At 38.2% G+C, this 20,672-nt stretch overlaps 1 protein-coding gene across 2 annotated transcripts in view; it reads right to left on the bottom strand.

Moving 5' to 3' along the window:
- Positions 1–20,672, bottom strand: part of MYT1L (myelin transcription factor 1-like) — a 307,041-nt gene that overhangs the window by 56,873 nt on the left and 229,496 nt on the right. For both annotated transcript variants that reach the window (XM_010566718.1, XM_010566719.1), the window contains 7 exons: positions 20,311–20,401; positions 17,884–17,991; positions 14,473–14,684; positions 8,334–8,581; positions 5,757–5,993; positions 3,921–4,042; positions 2,925–2,993 (listed from right to left, as the gene is read on the bottom strand). In XM_010566718.1, the coding sequence (XP_010565020.1) occupies positions 2,925–2,993; positions 3,921–4,042; positions 5,757–5,993; positions 8,334–8,581; positions 14,473–14,684; positions 17,884–17,991; positions 20,311–20,401 (1,087 nt within the window). The remainder of the gene's footprint in view (positions 1–2,924; positions 2,994–3,920; positions 4,043–5,756; positions 5,994–8,333; positions 8,582–14,472; positions 14,685–17,883; positions 17,992–20,310; positions 20,402–20,672) is intronic.

Below are 20,672 nucleotides of genomic sequence, written 5' to 3'. Positions count from 1 at the left end.
CCTGTTGCCAGTCCATGCAGAGCTTTATACCTTCTACTGCTGTTTGCTACCACAGTAGTTCAGGTGACCTATATAGCAGATATCAAAAGTTCTCATGGTGGCTCGTGGCCTGACAGAGAGCCAGTAGGATCCCACATTATGGAATTTCTGCTTCTTTTCAGCTTGCTCTTTTTAAAAGCAAGGAAATTATACCCCCAGACCTCACACACAGAAATATAACAGATGTAAACGAAGTACTTCACAGTTTAAAAATTCCAAAATCAAAATCGCTTATGTAGCTTTGGTTTAGCTGTTTTGTGCATATGCATTATCATTTACATGATCACATCTTCTTCCATCTTAGGCAAAGAACAAGAGCATAAATGAGAGCTGTATAAAGGATGCTGCCATCCCTAAGACTCCTACTTCCCTGCTTTCGAATATATGTGAGAAATGCGAAGATGCTTTATTTCTCTCTCTGTACCAACATGAGCAGGGTGTAGAGATAAGAGGACAATAAAAATATAAACGTGGTGCAAGCAGGAGATGGTCTGATTAGACAAGGAGCTTGAGACAGGGAACAATGTAGAAAAAATGATGAAGGAAAACAGGACAGAGTGAATGGACCAAGTGGAAGCTGGGACTCATCAGAGTTTCAGGGGAGGAGAAAGGATAGTCCCAGGGCTGTTCTGGAACACTGGACTCTGTCCTGCTTTTTCTGTAGAGTTCATCCCTTTTCAGAAAGGGTCAATCACTCATCATGTAGAACTGCTGAATTCCCACAACTCCAAGCAAATTCAATGGGTACTTGCCTTTAAACATATACAGTTTTCTATAATATGAAGAACTGTGACAAATTGATTCCTGGAAGTCCCAAACTGAGCAATCAAAATTACATGCTTACATTTTCTGGCTTTAAAATGGGGATAATACCAACCCTGACTTACTTCAGAGTATAATTGCAGATGAAAATAAATTAATTCCTTTATAACCAAGATAAATTAATTAGGAAACACTCAGATGCAATGGTAGTGACAAATGTGTGAGTGAATTAGCAGTTATATCTGGAGAGTACAGTCTTAGAAAAGTGCAGTGAATAACAGACAGGGCCACACGTGGGATAGAGGAAAACAGAAGAAATTCATTAGTTGCTTATGCAGGGATTACTCTCTGCCCTGTGCAACGAATTACTTTGTTATCCTATGGAAAAATATGTGATCAGAAAATGAAGGATTGCCTTGTAATGAAAATGCAAAAGAGAACTGAGTCAAGTTAGCCTGCTTAAAATTCTGGCATTTCCTAACTTTTGAATTCACTTAAGAGAGTTTTTATGTGTTCAATAGGTATTATAAGTGCTAAATAAATAACTTATGCTAAGTGCTAAATAAATAGTAGATGCTAAACTTAAAAATATAACTTTAAATACGACAATCTTGTTCTCTTTGCTTAGGCAAAACTTGAAATAGGCAGAAAGAATGGCATGAGACAGGAGTGGAGTCTCAAGTTTAAGTGAGGTTTTGTTTGTTTTTTTTTTCTTCCTGGTCTCTATTAGGAAGGCTTGACTGCAGATGCTTGAGAAAGGCAGAGGAGATGGGGTAATTAGGGAACACCTTCCAAACAGAAGTGGAAACTTTATAAAGGGTTAAAGCAGCGAAGTCTGTGCTTAAAGCATTATTCATGCTGCCCCAAGAGTCTTACCTGTGTTTTGCTTATGTAATCACATTTCCTCGAACATCTGCCACTTGACCCATCCCAGCCCAAAATCCAGGTCCAAATCTGAGTTTCTCAGGGGTTATGTGCCCATGTCTTACTCTGCTTATACTTATATATGTTCCCTGATCTCATTTACATGCCTTCTCCTTGCATATCACACAGCCTTCTAGCAGCATATACCAGCATGATCTAAACTGATAGTTTTTATTTTTGACTGGCTGGGAAATAAATTGTAAATTTTGTACCTATAGTTTGCATCTAGTGACTAGAGTAGCTAAGACTAGAGAGCAATCTTACTTCAGCAGCTTCTCATGCTTGCTTTCTTATCTTTCCCATACTTTACATCAAGGTTTGTTTTTTTCATCAGGGTATGTACTGAACTCCAGAAATGCTATTTAAGGCACTCATGTAAGGTAAAGACAGAACACTACTTAGCATGGCAGCATAAGCTATCCATTCATACTTTCCCTACACAATTTTTCCTCGTTACTTGTGAACATCTTTCCATGTTAACCATAGTACCAACTCAGGAGGACCACTATCTCATAGCACTAACAAATGCTAGAATTCTTCCACATACAGAGCTGCAGTCGAGCATATGGTGCAGGAAGACAGATCAAAGCTAAGTCTCACGATTCTCTAACTTTCATTGCTCACAATTGTCACTCCAAAGAACTGAAAGGAATTGTAAAGAATGCATTTTAAGTAGGGGAATAACTAAGTAAACACTAAAACCCATAGTCAAATGAGAAAATGCATTAAGCTGATAACAGTGATACAAACCTAGGGAAAATTATGCAAGCATTAGGGAAAAACAAATTGTTTTCTCTTCCCTCCAATCTACGTCTGAGAAACTACAGCACTTTAGTGGTTGTATAATCAGAAGTATTTCATCAGTCTAATCACATGAGAATTTTCTGTTCTAGCTAGCAAACTCAAACGTTCAGAAAAAAATTGAATAGGAATTCAAACATTTAGATGAAATTCCGGAAGTTCTGGCTTCTGTCCATCCCTATCACCTAATGAATACACAAAAGGAAATACTATGTCAACAGACTTATGTATAGAGCCAGCCTGTATGGAATTTCTAGAGGCTTCAACACATGTTCCAAGCAGGATCAGCCCCTTCTGCAGCAGCTCTCCAGACAGTGTTTCTAATTTCTGATACAACTATACACAATTTGCAGTCAAATAAATATTTATAAAGAAAATATTTGTTCTTTATATCTTACTTGAGTTCTTGTGAGCTTGTGGCCAGCATACTTCGAATGCTTTTGTCAGCCAAGGGGCATCCAGATAAACTGTAAGACATGGCAGGATATACAAGTAAGTTAATCTTCTCATTAACTGAACACTCCCAAACAAACACAACATAAAAATTAAAAAGTAAAAGTTTGTAATGCAGAAAAGCGATGGGGCAAGTGCTGTAATATTGAATTTTGTAATATAGTTAACCCTCTGAATATATTTAGGTGTCAACATTACTTCCAAAATTACATACTGTAAATGTTCTTTTTCAGTTGTTTGTTTGTTTCTCTATGAACTAATAAAATGTAACAAAAAATATTTGAGATTCCTGGGTTAACTACTTAAATGCTTAAGAATACTTTGGAAATTTTAGTAATCTATTTAAAAATAAAAGACGTTTATACAACACACAAATTAGCATGCTTTTAAGATCAACATATATTACTCAAAGGGTTAACACATAGTTCAACGTTTTACTTTGACAGCATTGTTGAGGTAAGCTGAAAACAATAAATTGAAAAGACAGAATCCACCATGAAAAAAATGAAGTCACACCTTCTATGTGAGGCGTAATTACCAGTCACATGACCACTCCCATCACACCCTGGTGTTGGACATCTGCCACCAAACAAAAACAAAAACAGCCAAAATAGTAAGTATGTTTAAAAAAAAACTTTTAAAAGTTTCATTGTTTCCAGTTTAGCTGCAATGACTGCAAGGGGTTTTAAGCATCCTAATCGAAAAGCTGCAAAATGAACAGGTTTAAATGAAAATGGCGTCTCAATACAATATAGCATCATTAAGAACAAGCAAATACACGTTAGCTTATCACTTTACTTAACTGGCAGTTTGAAACATTTATATGCTGCAAATGTTGCATGCTCATACTGCAAGGCGTATATGTACTCGTTTGTTTAAAAAAAGACAAAGAGAGAAAAGGTTAAAAGGAGAAAAATAATTTCACCTCACATTATGCTTACGTTATTAAATCCTTTTTGCTCTCTTTGCATTGAGGGTATTTGGGTTTAGGACTTGGGATTGTAACTTCACCAGGATACCTTCTTTCTTCAAGTGCCTCTTGGAAAGGATCCAAATCTTCTGGCTACAGGTAAATACATACACATTAGTTTCAGCTAGGTGAGGTTACAACGTATGCAAAATAACGCAAAGCAGAGTCATCAGATGTTATCTCCTCCTTTATCCTATTCTGCCAGAGAAAATTAATGAAATTATTTTATATTCTTTCACCTTTTAAACCTTTAAATAATACTTGGGTATTTTGATGAAGCAATGAAGACTTCACAAAATACGGAACATATAGTTTATTGAACTAGAAAAGAAAAAAAAAAGGGAAACCAACAGCTTTTCTACAGCTGTCATATTGCTTCAAACAAAACAGAGGAAAAGGAAAAAAGATTATTAAATACAGTATCTTATGCATCAAAAAGCCATCTTACAACATTTTTAACAGTTTAGAACATCTCAAAGATGAAACAGGAGCAATCTTAACATCTACACACAGAATCTCAATCTGGGGCAAACCTCAATGGATCTGTCTGGCAAAATAGAACTATATAATTTGTAATTAACTTTACTGATGCATTCAGAAATTCAAAATAACCTGTTTCAGGAATGAAGTGGCTGAATGCATTGATTTAGCGATTCCTGCAGATGGTGCTATAAACGCCTCAGTAGAAATAGGGAGTTTTGCTTGCTCTGAAAAAAACACTCTATACTGTCTGTTTTACCTCATATTTCCTCAATAGTGACAGATTTCCTCGTTAGTTCAGTGAAATTAATAGCAAAACTGTAGTTAACAGCAAAGCTAGAATGCATTCAGTGTATCTAGTGAAAATGCCACTTTGTTATATGTTTCAAAGTTACTGAAAATAGTTGTATATTTTAATTAAAATCGGCAAGAGATGTGCTACACACAAATGATTAGCCTAATTTTCTGTTAGAAACCAAGAAGAAACAGAAGACAATCTCTAGAAGTCTCCAAACAGCTGAATTGCATTGAGCGCAGGACTGTAAACTGCACAGTGGATACAGGTTAAAACCTGAGGAACAAAAGCAGTGGCACTGAACCTTGTCAGCAGACCTCTTCAGTGTCCTGGCTATTCTAAGTTTTGAAAAGTAAAATAAATTCACTAACATATTTTCTTTATTTGCCTCTTCTGTTTAAAGGGTTTTGCTGTTGTCTTGGTATGAATTGAAAAGTAACACTGATTTGCAGTAGCCCTTCTTTGTATTTTTAAAAGAAAGTATTTCATTAATACAGGCCCTTTCACACACAGAGCTATCAGGAGTGTATAAGTAATCTAGAAGAAGATTAGCTGAAATAGTTGAAAGCTTACATTATACTCTGCTACTTTTGTTTAAATAGATTTCTAAGTAATACGTGCTTTCAAATACTCAGCACATCATTTATGGTTTTCAAATACAGGAGAATATCTTGTCCTTAGAGCTGATTATCCCAGTATTGCACAGTTATGTCAACTTGCTTATACAGAGTAACGTAATCTGGATATAGTGAAACATCTTTACTGCAGAAAATATTTGTTAACAAGATGACGCTGTTAGAAAACATGATTCACATTCATGGTTCAAATGTTGTCTTATGGAACTTAGTCACAGATCAGATGTGTGCCAGCATGATATAGTCCTAAAGATTAACCAGCAGAAAGTCCTTTTTGTAGAAAACCACCATTTTTATCATGTATTAATTTTGTTTCCTCTTTCCCTCCAAATTTCAGAAATTTAATGAATTACCAAAATTAGATTGCAACAAGAACTAATAGATGAAAAAGACATACATTAATCTCTTTGGAATCATCTTCATCTATCCTACTGGGCTTCATTTTAGTGTAGTCCACTGGCAAGTCCCAGCAGTCACCCTCGTTCAGTTGGTAACACCGGTTATTCATCACGGCTTGCCGTTGCGGGGACATTGGCTCCAGTGGTGTCAAAATGGTACAGCAACCATCTCGCTGCCTCTGCTTGTTCATGCTCAGATCCAACGTCCCATTTTCATCGACTTCCATATCAGGATTCTGTCAAAATAAGAAAAATATTGTTAATTCGGCTTCACACTAGCAAACTGTTACCTCTTCTTCAATCTGATTGCCTAGCAGAATGATAAAACGCTTTTCCATTCCTGTATAGATTGTAAGCATTGAGCCCCCTCCCACACATAGCATGATGCTGTTACACAACATTAATGCTGTTAAAGTAGATTTCTTCCTGAATGGCTAATCTCATGTTTGGGGGAAAAGGGGATAGTCTTCAATACCCCTCCTGCCACCCACCACACAGGTGCAAAATTTGGAAAAAAAAAGGAGAAATTTCTAAAGGCATTTTCTTGTCATTGTCTTTATGTTCTTGATTTATTCTGTGACAGGTGAGTATCTACAACTTAACATCTGCATAATTCTTGTTCCCAGTCCTGACACCTGTTTCGGTGATTAGAGTAACAAAAACCAGCTAGCATCAAATACTCTTTGTTTCTTTGTTTATTTAACATTAACAGTCAATGCTTGACTAGATAATGTCAGAAAATTAAACAGGGAGGTAGGGTACCAAAACAAGTCCCTTTGGACATGATTTGTCAATGAGGAAATACATTCAGATTTCACAGTTCCTTCCCTGCAGATGTAAATGTATCAACATTTCATATATCTATCTTTATAACCAATAAATTCAGGTAGCGGAACAGTTGCAACAATAGTTGTGCATATTTCTGTGGCGACTGAGGTACTGTGAAACATAGGGTGAGTATGGGCTCTGACTTTTTCCTTTATAGAAACAAACAAGGGTTGTCTATTGTATTAGATGAGGAGAAATAAGGTATCTTAAAATGAAGACAAATTTTAAAAAAATTAAGGGCAGATTAAATTAAAGTGCCCACAAAGAATCCCTCATCTTTTAAAAAATGAAATGCTCCATGAGAAATTTGGTTTCAAAACTAACGTGAATGTGACTGACTCCTCGTACACCTGGCGACTTTCTCTCCTCTTGTGTAACAACAGAGGGGCAGGAAAGCACTGTGAATGCAAATCTCTGTTTCTGAATTACTGCCTTTTGTCAGAGTATACATCTAATTGCTGCTATCCTGCTAATTAAATTTAGAAAATACTTGTTTATCTTCTCAGATCCATTCCTTCAGTCTCAATATAGGGTGACACATTAGGAAAGAGGCCCCTTCTGGTTTTGACACGTAAGATTTTTACCATTTTATTCCAACTTTTTCCATCGTGTTGATGTAGAGAGCATTTATTTACATGCCAGAAAGAGAGTTCCCTGTTGAACAGTATTAAATAAATTAATATAAAAAGCAGCATTTGAAAACAAAGTCACCAGCCATTCTGGCTGACATCAAGATTATTGCTAATACTTACTGCTACGGGTTTAGTTTGTTATGAATGATCAAGGGGCTTTACACAATGACGGGAAGAAAACCTTTGTCTATATGTAGAAGAACAGAACATGTCTGCCAGCTCACAAGCTCTTCTATAAGCACAATAAAAACGTTTCCTCTGCACTGCATCTGTCTACTTAGCCATCTAGTGGTCTCCTATAGGTAGCACCGTACTGTTTGCTGGTGCATGTTAAATACTAATTTCTTAACAGCTATCAGAGTCGAAACTTAAAGTTTATAATGAAAAAAAAAATCTTCTGGTAAATCTTTAACGAATGTTAGCAGTGCACTGTTTTTCTTAGTATATGAAGCTTAACAACAAAAGCTTTTAACTGTATCTGTATAGCCGTTTCATAACATATTGAGGCTCTATGAACATATAGAACATTAGTGACCCCACACTACTGTTAAGCACATTAAGAGTCACCTGTACCAGAGGATTTGTTCATTTCAAATGTATTATACGGTGACTTAGGAACTGTGATATCACAGACAGGCAAGAAATTGTAACATACAAGTAGCATAGATTTCTTTGCACTAGATCTTACAACCTTAGGTCCCATTTGTGACTTTTAAATGAAAATACATTGTTAAATCTTAATCCTTTCACAAAATGTATGAATAAGACTGTGTTTAGCAAAAAAATCAGTAGTGCAATTAATACCACTTGAGCAATCCAAACATCTTTTATAACTATAGATCTCACTAGTAAGAGACAAATTAAAAAAAGGAGTACATGCTACCAGTATCATCAGTTTATATACCGATCGGGATTTCCTGAGATACTTGTGAGCAATTTGCATCTTTTTTTTTTTTTTCCTCCCTGCTTTAGCAGAGCCACCAGATTATGTTAATTTTGAGGAAAAGAAAAAAAAAAAAGCAAGATGTACTAAAGCTATTCTTCTATCTATCAGGGCCACAGAGCAAGTGCAGTAAAGAGAAATCTTCATCAACAAACAGAATTACTAATTTTTACCCTCGCACAGAGATCCTGAGGCTTAGTGGAGAGGTTCTGAGGCATCTCCCTGCAGCGAGTGGAGAGATTCAGAATAGCAGTAGCAGCCATGTGCGCTGCCTCCATGTCATGAGTATAGTCAAAGCTGCTCTTGCTGCAGGTACTGCTGGCACTGCTGCCTCCACCACAACTCATATTGCTGCTGCTGCTAGGGGCATAACTGCTTGTTGTGCTGCTGGTTGGACTTGAATTCTTACAGTAGCGTTTAGCTGTGGGAAGAAATATGACAGGGATGACTCAAAAGAACGAGCATTCTGCATAAGTGAAGAGAAAAACAAACTGCTGGAGGTGAAGTTTATAATGAGCAACAGTAACTGATGCCAAAAAAAAAGCCCGCAATAAGAATGATGGCTGTATTTCTTGATTTCTGTCTTGACTTTTATATGCTACGTATGTGAGTTTGTATGAAATAACCTCCTGCAAAAATCTGCATGACGTGACCATGAATCGTTCTGACAAACAGGCTGGATTTAGAAAACAATAAAAACACAGAAACACTGCTTTTACCCCACATATATAGTCAGACAGAAGGTAGGATCTGCTCGGCTCATGCGTTTTTATCAGTGAGGGGCAACATAACACTACGGGACCTTCTCCTGTTTACATGAGCAAACTGTTAATTTAAGGCCTAGAATCCCCAGAGCTGCTGGAGATCATGCCCACCGTAAGGCTGATGGGCTTGGTCTCCGGGCCGCAGTGCGACCCATACGTCCTCAAACACCCCATGCTTCCTAAAAGGTTTCTTCTTCCTACATCACAGGCAAAAATTATGACACTGGCCATCAGAAAGGAGAGGAACATGATGGAAGGAGAGAGGCGGTGGTCACGCGTGAGTTTCACCACGGCTTGCACAAAGGCAGAAGCAGCGGCTGTATAAGTGGAAGCAGATATAAGTGAAACGTCCCCACCTTCAAACAACCCAAGCACCTGCAACCCTTCATAAAACCAAGAAGGACCAAAGCCCCTCCATTCCCCCTCACACCGAGGACAGCAGCACTCAGCCGTACGCTGGCCCACAGAAGCCGCGAGCGGTCACAGAAGAGCTAAGGCACTGACAAAGCTCACGTCCAGCCTATCCAGATACAATGCAGCACTGGTGCTGCTTTTGGGAAATGCTCCTTGCGGCCAAAGGTATTACAGTAATAATGGAAACCAGCCCTATTACCCCCCTTATTTCTCCAACCCTCTTCCCAAATAAACTGTTTTAAAAATATTTATATAAAATGCAAGAAAGTGTGAGCTCATCTCCTAAATTTATGTATTTCATAAAAAAATAAAAGTCCAGCTCAAAGGATACATACATGCATATTACAGCGACTACTTCCCCTCACGATGGAAATGTATACTGCAGAGATCATACCTTATAGCACAGTATAACAATAACCAACTAGCAAGCTGATTAGAGAGCTATACAAAAAAGGTCAGGCCCTAGCTAGAGCTCTTTCGTGATGGGCTCCATTTAAATGCCAGACTCTTCAGGTGTATTTGTCTGAGCAGACACACATATAATAATCTGCTCCCATGAGCACAGCCCATTTGTGAACCACAGGCTGCTTTGGTAGGCAGGCAGGATTCAAAAGAAGAATCTGAAAGCAAAATATCTCTGCTAGAGCTTATGTCATCCTTCTTTCTCTAAAAAAATGAAAAAAAAATCATGGCATTATTTTTACTGTAAAGGAAATAGTGTTTCACTTAATTCATAACAGATGGAGTTTTCTCAGGAAAGCCACATAATGCACAGGGTGTGATTTTTTTTTAACTGAAGTGAATGCTAAACATTCATCACATTTCTTTGTTTTGAACACATAGTAGCACTACTCTAGCAGGGTATCCACTAACACTGAATCTGTGAACTATTTCTCAAGAGTTTCATTATTAATATAGTAGTCAGTGGTGGTCATTAAAAATTCAGCATTTATCCATTGTTACTTTGTAACAGTATCTAAGACACACAGAATTTTCCTATACTTAAGGAAGGAAATAATTGAATAATTCAGTTTCCACTGTGTTAACACAGCAAGCACCCTGTACCACTGAACTTGTCAAATTAGAAATATCTTTCAAAATTCATATGAACAAGTAAGACTTCTGTCACTTGCAAAAAATGTTAGTCTTGTTATAGCAGGTCACATTTAGACAGACATAAGAGGCATACTACATGGGAAATTATATATATATATAAGAGTACATGCTAAAGAAAGGGAGGGAAAGAGGCAGCTTTACACATAGGACTAACCATCAGAAACTCATGCAGGCTTTGATAAGGACTCCTCTGTGGCCTTGGTCAAACTACATTATCCCTCAAATTCATTTTCCCTATACATAGAAAGTTGCTTCTAAAATTTAATTGTGTTGTGATTCACTTGCAAAACACTTTGAAGATGTGAAGTGCTACAAGCATGCTACACAATTATTAGCTTTTAGATTACCAATAATTTAAGCAAAACTTACTTAGAGAGAAATGGCCATGGTTATTTTACCTTTACTGTAGCTGTACGTTTTAAGATTCGTCATGTAACTCAGACTGTTCATTTCACATTAGCTTTTCAGGAGAAACAAAGGTCATCAATTTATAATGAACTAAATCAAGTTGATCTCTAATGAAGGGAAAACTGCATTGTTTCAATATTAGATAGTTCTGCTTGATACATCACCCAACCCTGTGGCACCACATTTTGGAAGCTCTGTAGTCCACCTACACTTCGCGATCCAGAGTGAAACCAGATGTGGAGAACGCCTTTCCCATTAACTAACAGATACAGGTCTAACCAGCTGCGTATCCAAACTGGCCTACCATCAGACATGTCTAGGGGCTGATTACAAAGAACCTCTCAAAGTCTACAGGCTCCTTCGCTAATTAGCAATGGAGGAGTGGGAGAGATCCCAACAATGTGAATGACCAAAGGAAGATATCTGGAGTGGAATTAAATGCTGCCCAGGCACCCTCAACCCCAGTATTGCCTAAATACTGAGTGTGTTATGTAAATTAATTACAGTTTCAACACTTTTTCCGACTTGCACAATAAGAGGTTCATCTAACCTAACTTCAGATATGTGACCTCGTCACTATAGGCTTCCTATACAGGCAGTGGAGAAAACCAGGAACTTTCAGGCAATGATTCATCTGACCACTTTTAAATAAGTACTTCAGAAGGAGATGAATTGAATCAGAGAAGTGTCATTCTTTCTCCTTGGATCTGAAAGAGGTGATGAGCCCAGATGTAGGTGCTGACATTATAAAAGTCTAGATATGGTCAGACGAATCCCACTCCTAACATTTTCTCAGTGTTTTGATGGAAGGACCCAGGACTATTGGTGGAATGAGAGGAGCTCCTGCCATCACCTGAGCAACTGAAACAGTTGCTGTCTCCTCTGCCTGCTGTGTCCAGCTGTTCTAATCTCTACTGCTGTATACCAGAAACCCAACATCCAATACACTATGAAACTGGTTTCAAAGGAAAAACAAGCCCACAGACACAAGATTTCTCAATAATTATCAGAGCATCCTACTCCACAATACAAAGTATCTATTTTCTACCTGGTTTTTACTAAAGCTTAGGTAGGAAAAAAATCAAGAAAACAATCCAAAGTAGCTATTTATGTTTATGTCACTCACAACCATACACTCATTGAACATAGAATCCTTTCTCTAATGATGAAAATAGAGTGCTAGCTTACAATTAAAAAAGGCTTAAGACATGAGGTTACTGATTTTTCATATCCTTAGACTACTTGTCTCATCTCATATTCAGAAAAGCTAAAGCGCTGTTTACTTGCAAGCTTCCCCAAAATGACTTTTCAGAACTACATGCTTTCATATAAAAGTGTTTTGCTGACATACATAATAGGTGTGCACCTCAGTACCTCCATAATGGCTTTAGCAGCAATAATTAATCATTTTTTTTACACACAAATACAAAGTCACCTAAAAATACCGTGATGTTTCTTGAGGAAGAGTGGCTCTTTTAAGTGAAGAGCCTCTTCCTGAAATCTCCTTCATATTCAGTTATTTACAATAGCTGCCAGCAAAATCCTTGTTCCATTGAAAGTCAGGGCCAAAACTCTGACTGATTTCAGCCTGCCCAGGATTTCACTTCATCCTTCTATGAATTTAGCTGATCTTCCTGAGGAACTTCGAAACCCTCTGCCAGTTTAAGCCAAATATGATGGAGTGCTTATGGAGTATCAAAAAGATGTGAATCCTGAAGGTTTCATGAGAATCACTGATAGGGTACAAAGAAAAACTCAAATTAGGTCCCATCTCTGGGACCATGTCGGCATGTCTATCTGGCCAAATGGCACGCACATCACTTGGAACCAGGTACATACAGCATGTGCCGCCTCCTGCAGAGCCAGGGGTATGGAACAAGTCCATATGGAATTAGCCTTCATTTGGCAAACAACCTGCTTCAGCTATAATGGACTTCAGCTGTTCTGAGTACAGAAGAAACACGTATACTTGCTGTACCAGCCTGAATCCCATGTATAGTCTCCCTCAGTCCTTTCTGGCTCACATTACTGAGCAGTGAAGCAACCTAGCCCCAGTCTTATCTCCCAAGTAAAATTCCTGTTTGTATCAAAGGAAGATGAGTGTCCATGAAGACAGTGTCCTATATCACCCTAGCCTTTGATTATTTAAGGCCACTGTGAAACTTGTGTTTAATGTTACATGCATTTTCAAGTTCTGGTGATTCGGGAAAAAAAGTGGAGTTTGTAATTATTTGCTGAAAAGGGCTCTTAAATGAGAAAAATATTTATCAGTTGTTTAAGCATCAGTCATTTGATCTGAAAATACGCATGTCCACAGGATCCTTAGTAATACCCTGATTCCTTCCTTTCTGCAAGAGCACAGAGCTTATATGCAACAGTTAATATCTCATTTACCTTATATTAATGTACACTCATTAGCTTACTAACCACAGTCAGAGTTAGTGCTTTACCTTTAAGAATGTTCAAGCCCTTATTCTGATACAGGCAAACAAGACAAGCGTTTGAGATAAGAAAAAAGGGCACTTTTACTCAAAAATATGTTGCTTTTCACAACCCTTCTCCTTTCTGCTATAGTGCAAGAACATGCCTGTTGATTCTATGAGAAAGCAAAATATCCAAAACATCATAAGTACGAAGGCAAGACCTGTAGCATTTTTCCCTTTCTCCACTTACCCGCTTTTGAATGTCAGAGTCTGTGTTCAGGCAAGAGCATAAATTGTTCTATAGCGTATACTTATTTCTGCTTTCCTAAACAGAAATCTGACACCTGCCTGAAATTTCCTATGGTACTCAGTGAGTAGTATCAAATATTTTAACCAAAAAATAAACTGTTAACATTAGAAAAAGAAGAAAAAAAAAAGAAAAGATAAAGGCACAGTTTGGTTTTATATATATATATACACACACACATAATACATTTATACACACATAATTGTATTGTTCTGAAAAACTCCTGATGCCCTCAAAAGCTACGATCCAAATCCTCATTCTTTACCCTGCAGTTCATTTCTCTCCCCTAAAAAAATTCCTCTTGCCTGACAGACCCCATCCATTGTCTTCTCCTGAACTGAAGCCACTTTTGGCCTACTCCTGAACATGTTACTTATATTAGGTTTTCCAGAGAATTCAACAGGTAGTATTCATGAGGACAAAATGAGCAGAAATGCCTCATTAAGTAAGTAGCAGTGATTTCTGAAGTGCAATGAGATCCAGGTTTTCTACTTCCATATCCCCACAGAGCAAGTATGTTATCTTTATGGGTTACCTGAACTACTGTACGGAAGCGAGAATCCTAATGTGACCCTTGAGGCCAGGTCTCCCAAATAGCAACATAAGGACTAGCTCTATTACTTAGCTTTTATTGCGATCTCAACACATCCCAGGAGCTTAATAGCTGGAGATGTTCTTTTGCCTGTGCAACAATCCTGAAGCAAGCACCGTATAAAACAACGCTTTTTTAAAAGGCCTTTAAAATAACTTAACACATGACAGCATTCCTCATAATACTATATGAACATGAAAACATGTCTTATTTGTATGATGTTTACATATACAACAACATGATTAACTGCAAACTTGTCTCTCATGTATAAGAGTGTGCACCTCCTACCATCATATCCTTTGGGGGATATATCCCTGGATTGCACCTTGGGAGCTATGGCTCTCTTGCCATAGGCATGGTTGTCATAACTGTTATATTCAAACGTAGTCTTAGAGTATTTCTCTAGTTCCTTGGCCAAGTTGGAGCGGGGTGTGGTGGTGGGGACATTGTTTCTGTAGCCATACTGAGGGATCTCCAATTGCTTAACAAAGCACATGGGCCTAGAAATTAAAGATATGTAAAGTTTGTTAGATGCAGTTCAGTTTACTGTGTCTGTGCATAATTTATAGTTCAGATTAGAAAATCTTAGTTATTTCTTGTACTCAAGAGACAGCAATATATTATTGCATTTGCTTAGTTTGGTTATTTTCAGCAGACAAACAATATATATTTTCTTGAACAAAGCCTAGACAAAATTAATTCTAATACCACTAAAAGTATCCTGTAGCTAAAAGTATTTTAAAATTCTGTTTTAAAATACTTCAGGGTTTCCCCTTCCCCATGTAATTGCATCACATAGCAAACATTTTTCTCTTTCGGGAGGTGAGTTAAAGAGGGGCAAGCAGACTGACAGAAGAAGTTTGGACAAATTCCTTTAAATGTCAAAAAGAAAAAATAGCACTGGAAGCTCCACTTAATTAATGGAGTTTCCTCTGAATTTCTTTCAACAGAGTTGTATGCTCTCTTCCTGTATGCTTTCCAAAGGAGCTAGTCCTGTTTCATCCTTCAATATAGAAATCCATGTTCATCTTGAGAAATACACAGGAGAGTCTCACAACCTCTGTTGACTCTGAGCTGCTGCCTCACAGGTCCTGCTCACCCTTAAATGCAAGGTTCTGGCAGGACCTGCGATTCCTAATACACAGATACACACCTCAAGGAAGGTCCTGCCAATGACTACAGAATAAAACTGTATTCAGCTGAATTTCTCTTTTGTTTAGGATCAGGGAGGGTAGTCAGGAAAAGCCCTGACTGATCTCATTCGGCCATTGGAGAAACTTGTGAGATGTCAGTGAAAGAATGCTGTAGTGAACTCCCCTGTCACGCTGTCTTCTGCATGTGGACACAGAAGTCATCAGCTCTCAAAGCAGGTAAATGAAGGTCAGACCCTGCAAACCTTACCTATATAAGAAAGTGTTATATGACTGGGTCATAGGGAGCAACTGCTACACAGTGCTGCATGTCTACCTACTGCATTTAGCAGGAGGTAAAGATGATGAACAGCACACCTGAGGTGCTTCTGCTGGAATCAAGAATCACATAATCAAGTCTTCTTTCTTTTTCCTTTTTTTTTTTTTCCTTTACTGCATTTACAACCAGAGGAAATGGAAGGAACATTCATAGGAACATAAATTCAGTCCAGACCAGAAGTATCATCATGCTGACTGACAAAATGGAATGTGATAAATAGTAAGAAATAGGTTTTGAATATTATGTTTTTCTGAATGAATTCATTTTCATAGAATTTAGTCAGGATATTTATGTAAAGATCACCCAAGAAATCATATTAGTCATACTATTCCCTTTGATTTATGTATGCTCGTTCCTTTAGACACTTCTTCCTCACAAAATACAGTGGGCTTATTTATACAATGAGCTGATATGAATAATATTTTGATCCTGTCTTGAGATAATCTACATTTAGCTTAAAAAATGCAATTCAGATCCTGTACATCCAATGTAAATCCAAAATTTCTGTGGAACGGAAGTCCCATGAATTTGATTTCTTTTTAAGTAAGAAATTTTAAATGCAGGTGGGATGGAAACTGGGATGAAGACAAATATTCAAGATTTACTCTTCGAACATCTGTCTGCCCATCAGTTGCCTGCATGCAAATATTATAAACAGCTCCCAAGTTCTTCATCTTAAATACTTCAATGACTTAACGGTAAAAGGGAAGCAGAAGACAAGATGAAAGCATTAGTTGAGTTGCCTATAAAATCTGAAACACAGGGCAGGCTCACAAGCAAAGTTAAGATTGCAGCGCAACTTCCTAGGGAGCTTGCCAGCAAACTGGATGCTGCTTTTGAGCAGTTGCCTTCTTTGTATGGCATCTGACTGTAGTGGCTTCTCTCTAATGAGCAGTGGTAAAAGCCACTGCATTTTTGATCTGTCTTCTTCCATCAAGTGAGAAACTGTGTTACTCCCTCAAAGGGTGTTTTTTATTGATAGGATTTGAAGAACCCTTCTCTAAGAAAACTGTCTGGGATGCTGTATGAAAAATCGTACAATCCGAATTAGGGGCAGTTAAGATAAAGCCCATCAAAAACAATCTGAAGAAGGAAAACACAGCATGGCAAAAATTCTTCTGTAGATGTGAAGCATAATTCTGTGTTCTTAGCTTTATGGAAAGACTGGACTGGTTTTTGAAAAGACCATCAAGATTAGATGAAGTTTTAAGAGAGTATTCAAAGAATGATGTTGATATTACAGTAGAAAACTTTCCTTTTAAGCAGCCCTATCAGATTTTAAAACTAGAAGACAGCTAAATACTAAGAAACGTATGGGATAAGTAGGAAATTCCGGGAACTAAAGCTGCGGCACTTCCTCCACCCTTTTCGAGGCAGCTGGGAGGGATGTACCTATCCCAGCCCACAGATACTGTGGTATCGATGGAGAAATTCTGCAGCTCTTGGGGCATCATCAGCATAAGGCTGGTACAATCATGCAGAAGTCTAGTTCCTTTACATGTATCCTTCACACTTCAGCTCCTTAGAAGTAATATTTTTTCCACCCACATATCTCAAAAGAGGAGACAATAGCACAAAGCTGGATACAGCTTTGGATAAATGCAGAATCCTATATGGATGAAGACAAGGGGTATAAATATGTCAAATTGGTTCAAGGTCCTTCCTGTATGAAAATTTAGGACAATTTTTCTCTCTTTCTATCCTTCCTGGCAGCAAGTGGGGGAACAGAGACAAAGAACTAAGCCTGACCTTCTTTTGGAATCTAAGCTATACCTGGCACTTTTCCAAGCGTCCTGCCAAAAGGTGTACTACCAGTTTGGTAATGCAAATAGGGCTTCTGGTTTAATTTAAACTGATATTTACTAGTAAAAGCCTGCTGAAAAAACCAAGACTTACCGGTAAATATTAGTTTATTCCCAAAAGATACCAACTTTTTTCACATTGTTCTTAGACTTTGCACTCCAGCAGTCATCTTTACACCAAACAATGCCTAAGACAAAAATGAGCTTTTCAGCTTTACATGTATTTGCCAAAATAATTACCAACCCTCCCCCATGTAAATTGAGTGGGAAATATACACTGTGAGAATTGGATCCAGAAGCCCTAATTCTAACTCTTCTTTAAAGGAGATATATATGTATATACAACGTATATAAATATAAATTCTCAGAGTCGGTGAATGTGTGATGAATTCTGCATAATAATAAGTATTATAGTGATTTCTAATACCTTAAAACCCGATCTGATGCCTGGTTTGATTTTGACACATCACAGTTCTGATGCTTCTCTTGAGCTTTAGCCAGTTTCTCTGCTGCAGCAATAGGACATCCAGAGAGGCTGCAATTACAGAAAGGAAATTTAATTGTCTTGTCCTGTGTAGTTTCACATTATAGCACTGATCCAATTACTCCTTCTCCTCCTTAGCCAGCATCAGGAAGAATCTGAAGGAAAAGAGTTTCCAAAAGCTTTTTGGTCATATGCATTTTCTCTAGAATAGACTTCCTTTCTTCTGCTTTCAAAGTTGCATGGTAGATCTTACATCTGCTCTTCTTCTCTGACTGTACATGGGTAGATTATTCATGGATGTCAGCCAGTGAACATACCAGTAGGAGAGGAGAATATAAACTGGAATCTACTGTGCAGCTCTGCTAGCAGTCTGCTAGCAGACTTGTGACCTTTATGCATCTACCAAAGTTGCCAATGAAATGGCTCCTGAAGATGATTAAATGACACCATATAGGCCAAATCTTGCACTGCTTCACACCTCATTCAGCTCCATTAACTCCAATCTTTTTGCTAGGCATATAAATGAGTGCAAAATTTGGCCTTGGGTCTCTAAATCTACATCTCAACTATGTTATACTTAGTGTTTGTTCATGAATTTCAGCCACTAAAATATATTTTCTAATAGTAGATGATGTAACATGAAAAGAACTTCGGCACTTGAAATGAAATTCAATTAAAATTGCAAATGCTGAACTATTACTGAAGTGACAATAATAAGCCTGATTCTTCTGGAAAAGATTTAGAACAGGGAAAAATAAATATACTGATGCCAGCAGATGGTGCTCTTAGTGAAGCTGTAAAAACCTGTGACCTGACAATGGAGGGGGTCCTTTCCTTGTCATAGTCTATTGCATGCTTATGTGACCGCAGCATTCTGTGTTCTCCACAGGAAAAGAAATTAAAATGAAAGGCAAATCAGTGCATTCCCAGATGTTCCCTTCTCTACAGGAAATAAGGGGAAAAAAAGAATAAAAAAAAGGTGAAGCAGAGCAAAATGCCCCAAAAGCTGCAGAAAGAGGTGAGCACAGACTGCAGGCTGCTCCCCCCAGCCCTCCCTCGCTGCCCCAGTTCTGCAGAGGGGTGAGGGGGCTCTGGGCAGTTTTGGAGTCATGCCAGAGGGCAGCTGCGCTCCACTGACACGCTCTTCTTCAGACACCTCAAATATTCCAGGAGACAGTCAACCAGAAGTGAATGCTGCTTCAAGCAGCAGTAATTCCCATAAAGCCTTCTCAGAGGCTTTTGCTGCATCTACTGGCAGCATCACTGCAGAGAAGAAAGGGGTACCAGAGCTTATTGCAGATGGGTTGGTACCCACAAGAGTCTTCCGGGAGACATGCAGTTAATATGAGGGGCTCTAGTCACCCAGAGCTTGATAAGACTGAATGTCCAGTACTTGTACAGTCCCTTAACCCTTCATGCTCCTATTGACAGTAAAAAAGGAATTCGCTAATAGGAGCCTTGCATAGCTCCTTTTACCCTCTTACCCGCATTTCCTGGATTTTTTTAAATTGTAAAGAAATAAGTAAGATCTTGTTCTTCTGTGGGAAAATCATGACATGTACTAAAAATTATAGTAACATTTTGATACTTTTGTTATTTGTTTAACAGAATTTAATAGGCAATGACATCCCTTCTATAAGAATCTATCACTCATCTTAGGAAACTATAGAAAAGTTGCTTTTTTTCTTCATCTTCTTTTGTTTGGCTAGAATATTTACACCTAACATTTCTGGCTTCTCATTTTTAAATTTAATGAGACATTTTTGTAATGCTTCTTACACAGGCAAAATTCTCATTCAGTTTTAGCTAATAAGGACTTTGGGGTTGAGACCGTGGTCAGCAGGAAGGCTAACTCTTACAACGTCTGTGTACTTAAAATGCCATTTCTCATGTATTAAAGAAATCATATTTAGGACTAGAGTGGATTTTTTCATGCACTGTAAAATAATCCCTGAAGAGAACGAAGTGCGAGAACAAGAACTCTGCCCTAGTCCTGATGCTGTTGGCAGACTCTTCCTTCTCCCTGCGACATACCCGTAAGGAGTCGTACCATTTGTTTCGTACCACTGCTGTTCAGCTAATAACAAAACAGAAAGAAAAAAAATCCACCCAAAAAGCTAAGGATGCTTAAAACGTCTTCCGTGGATCAATTCATCCATACTGAAGCAAGCGCACACTCGTCCTCCTCAGAAAATACATGAATAAATGTTACTCTTTAAAATGGATAAAGCACACGAAGCACCATCTGTCAATCCTCAGAACAGAACAACGAAACACACACTCACACCCCCCCGCCAATGGACTGCTAGAAGGGCCGCAGTTCGGAGGCACTGTTCCCTCTAGATTGGCGTCCAGCGACGGCATCCTTACCTTCGGTGGGAATTCCTGTTGCTATTTACGTGGCCCCGGCCTGTGCAGCCTGGTGTAGGACACTTAAGAACATTTTCATGCATGGCAAGAACTTGACAAGGAGAGTAAGAGAAAACAGCAGAGTATGAAAACAAGAAAAAAAAAATCAAATCCCAGTATATATGAAACCATTTTAAAACAAAGCAGGATTCATTAACAACCAGCATTCCTCAAAATACACGTGACACACATAGCCAATAAAGCCTGATGAGGGAAGTAAGTATTGTGACCCTGTGTTCATTAACACAGGGCAACAGTGAAAGTTATGAAGGTTACAGAACCTATAAACAAATGCATCTCTGGTGCAACAGTGAAGCAGAAGA

Source organism: Haliaeetus leucocephalus, unplaced genomic scaffold, assembly GCF_000737465.1.
Source record: "Haliaeetus leucocephalus isolate CR32 unplaced genomic scaffold, Haliaeetus_leucocephalus-4.0 Scaffold217, whole genome shotgun sequence".
NCBI lineage: Eukaryota > Metazoa > Chordata > Aves > Accipitriformes > Accipitridae > Haliaeetus > Haliaeetus leucocephalus.
The sequence above is the reverse complement of the archived record's forward strand: the minus strand, read 5'-3'. Positions and strand labels throughout refer to the sequence as shown.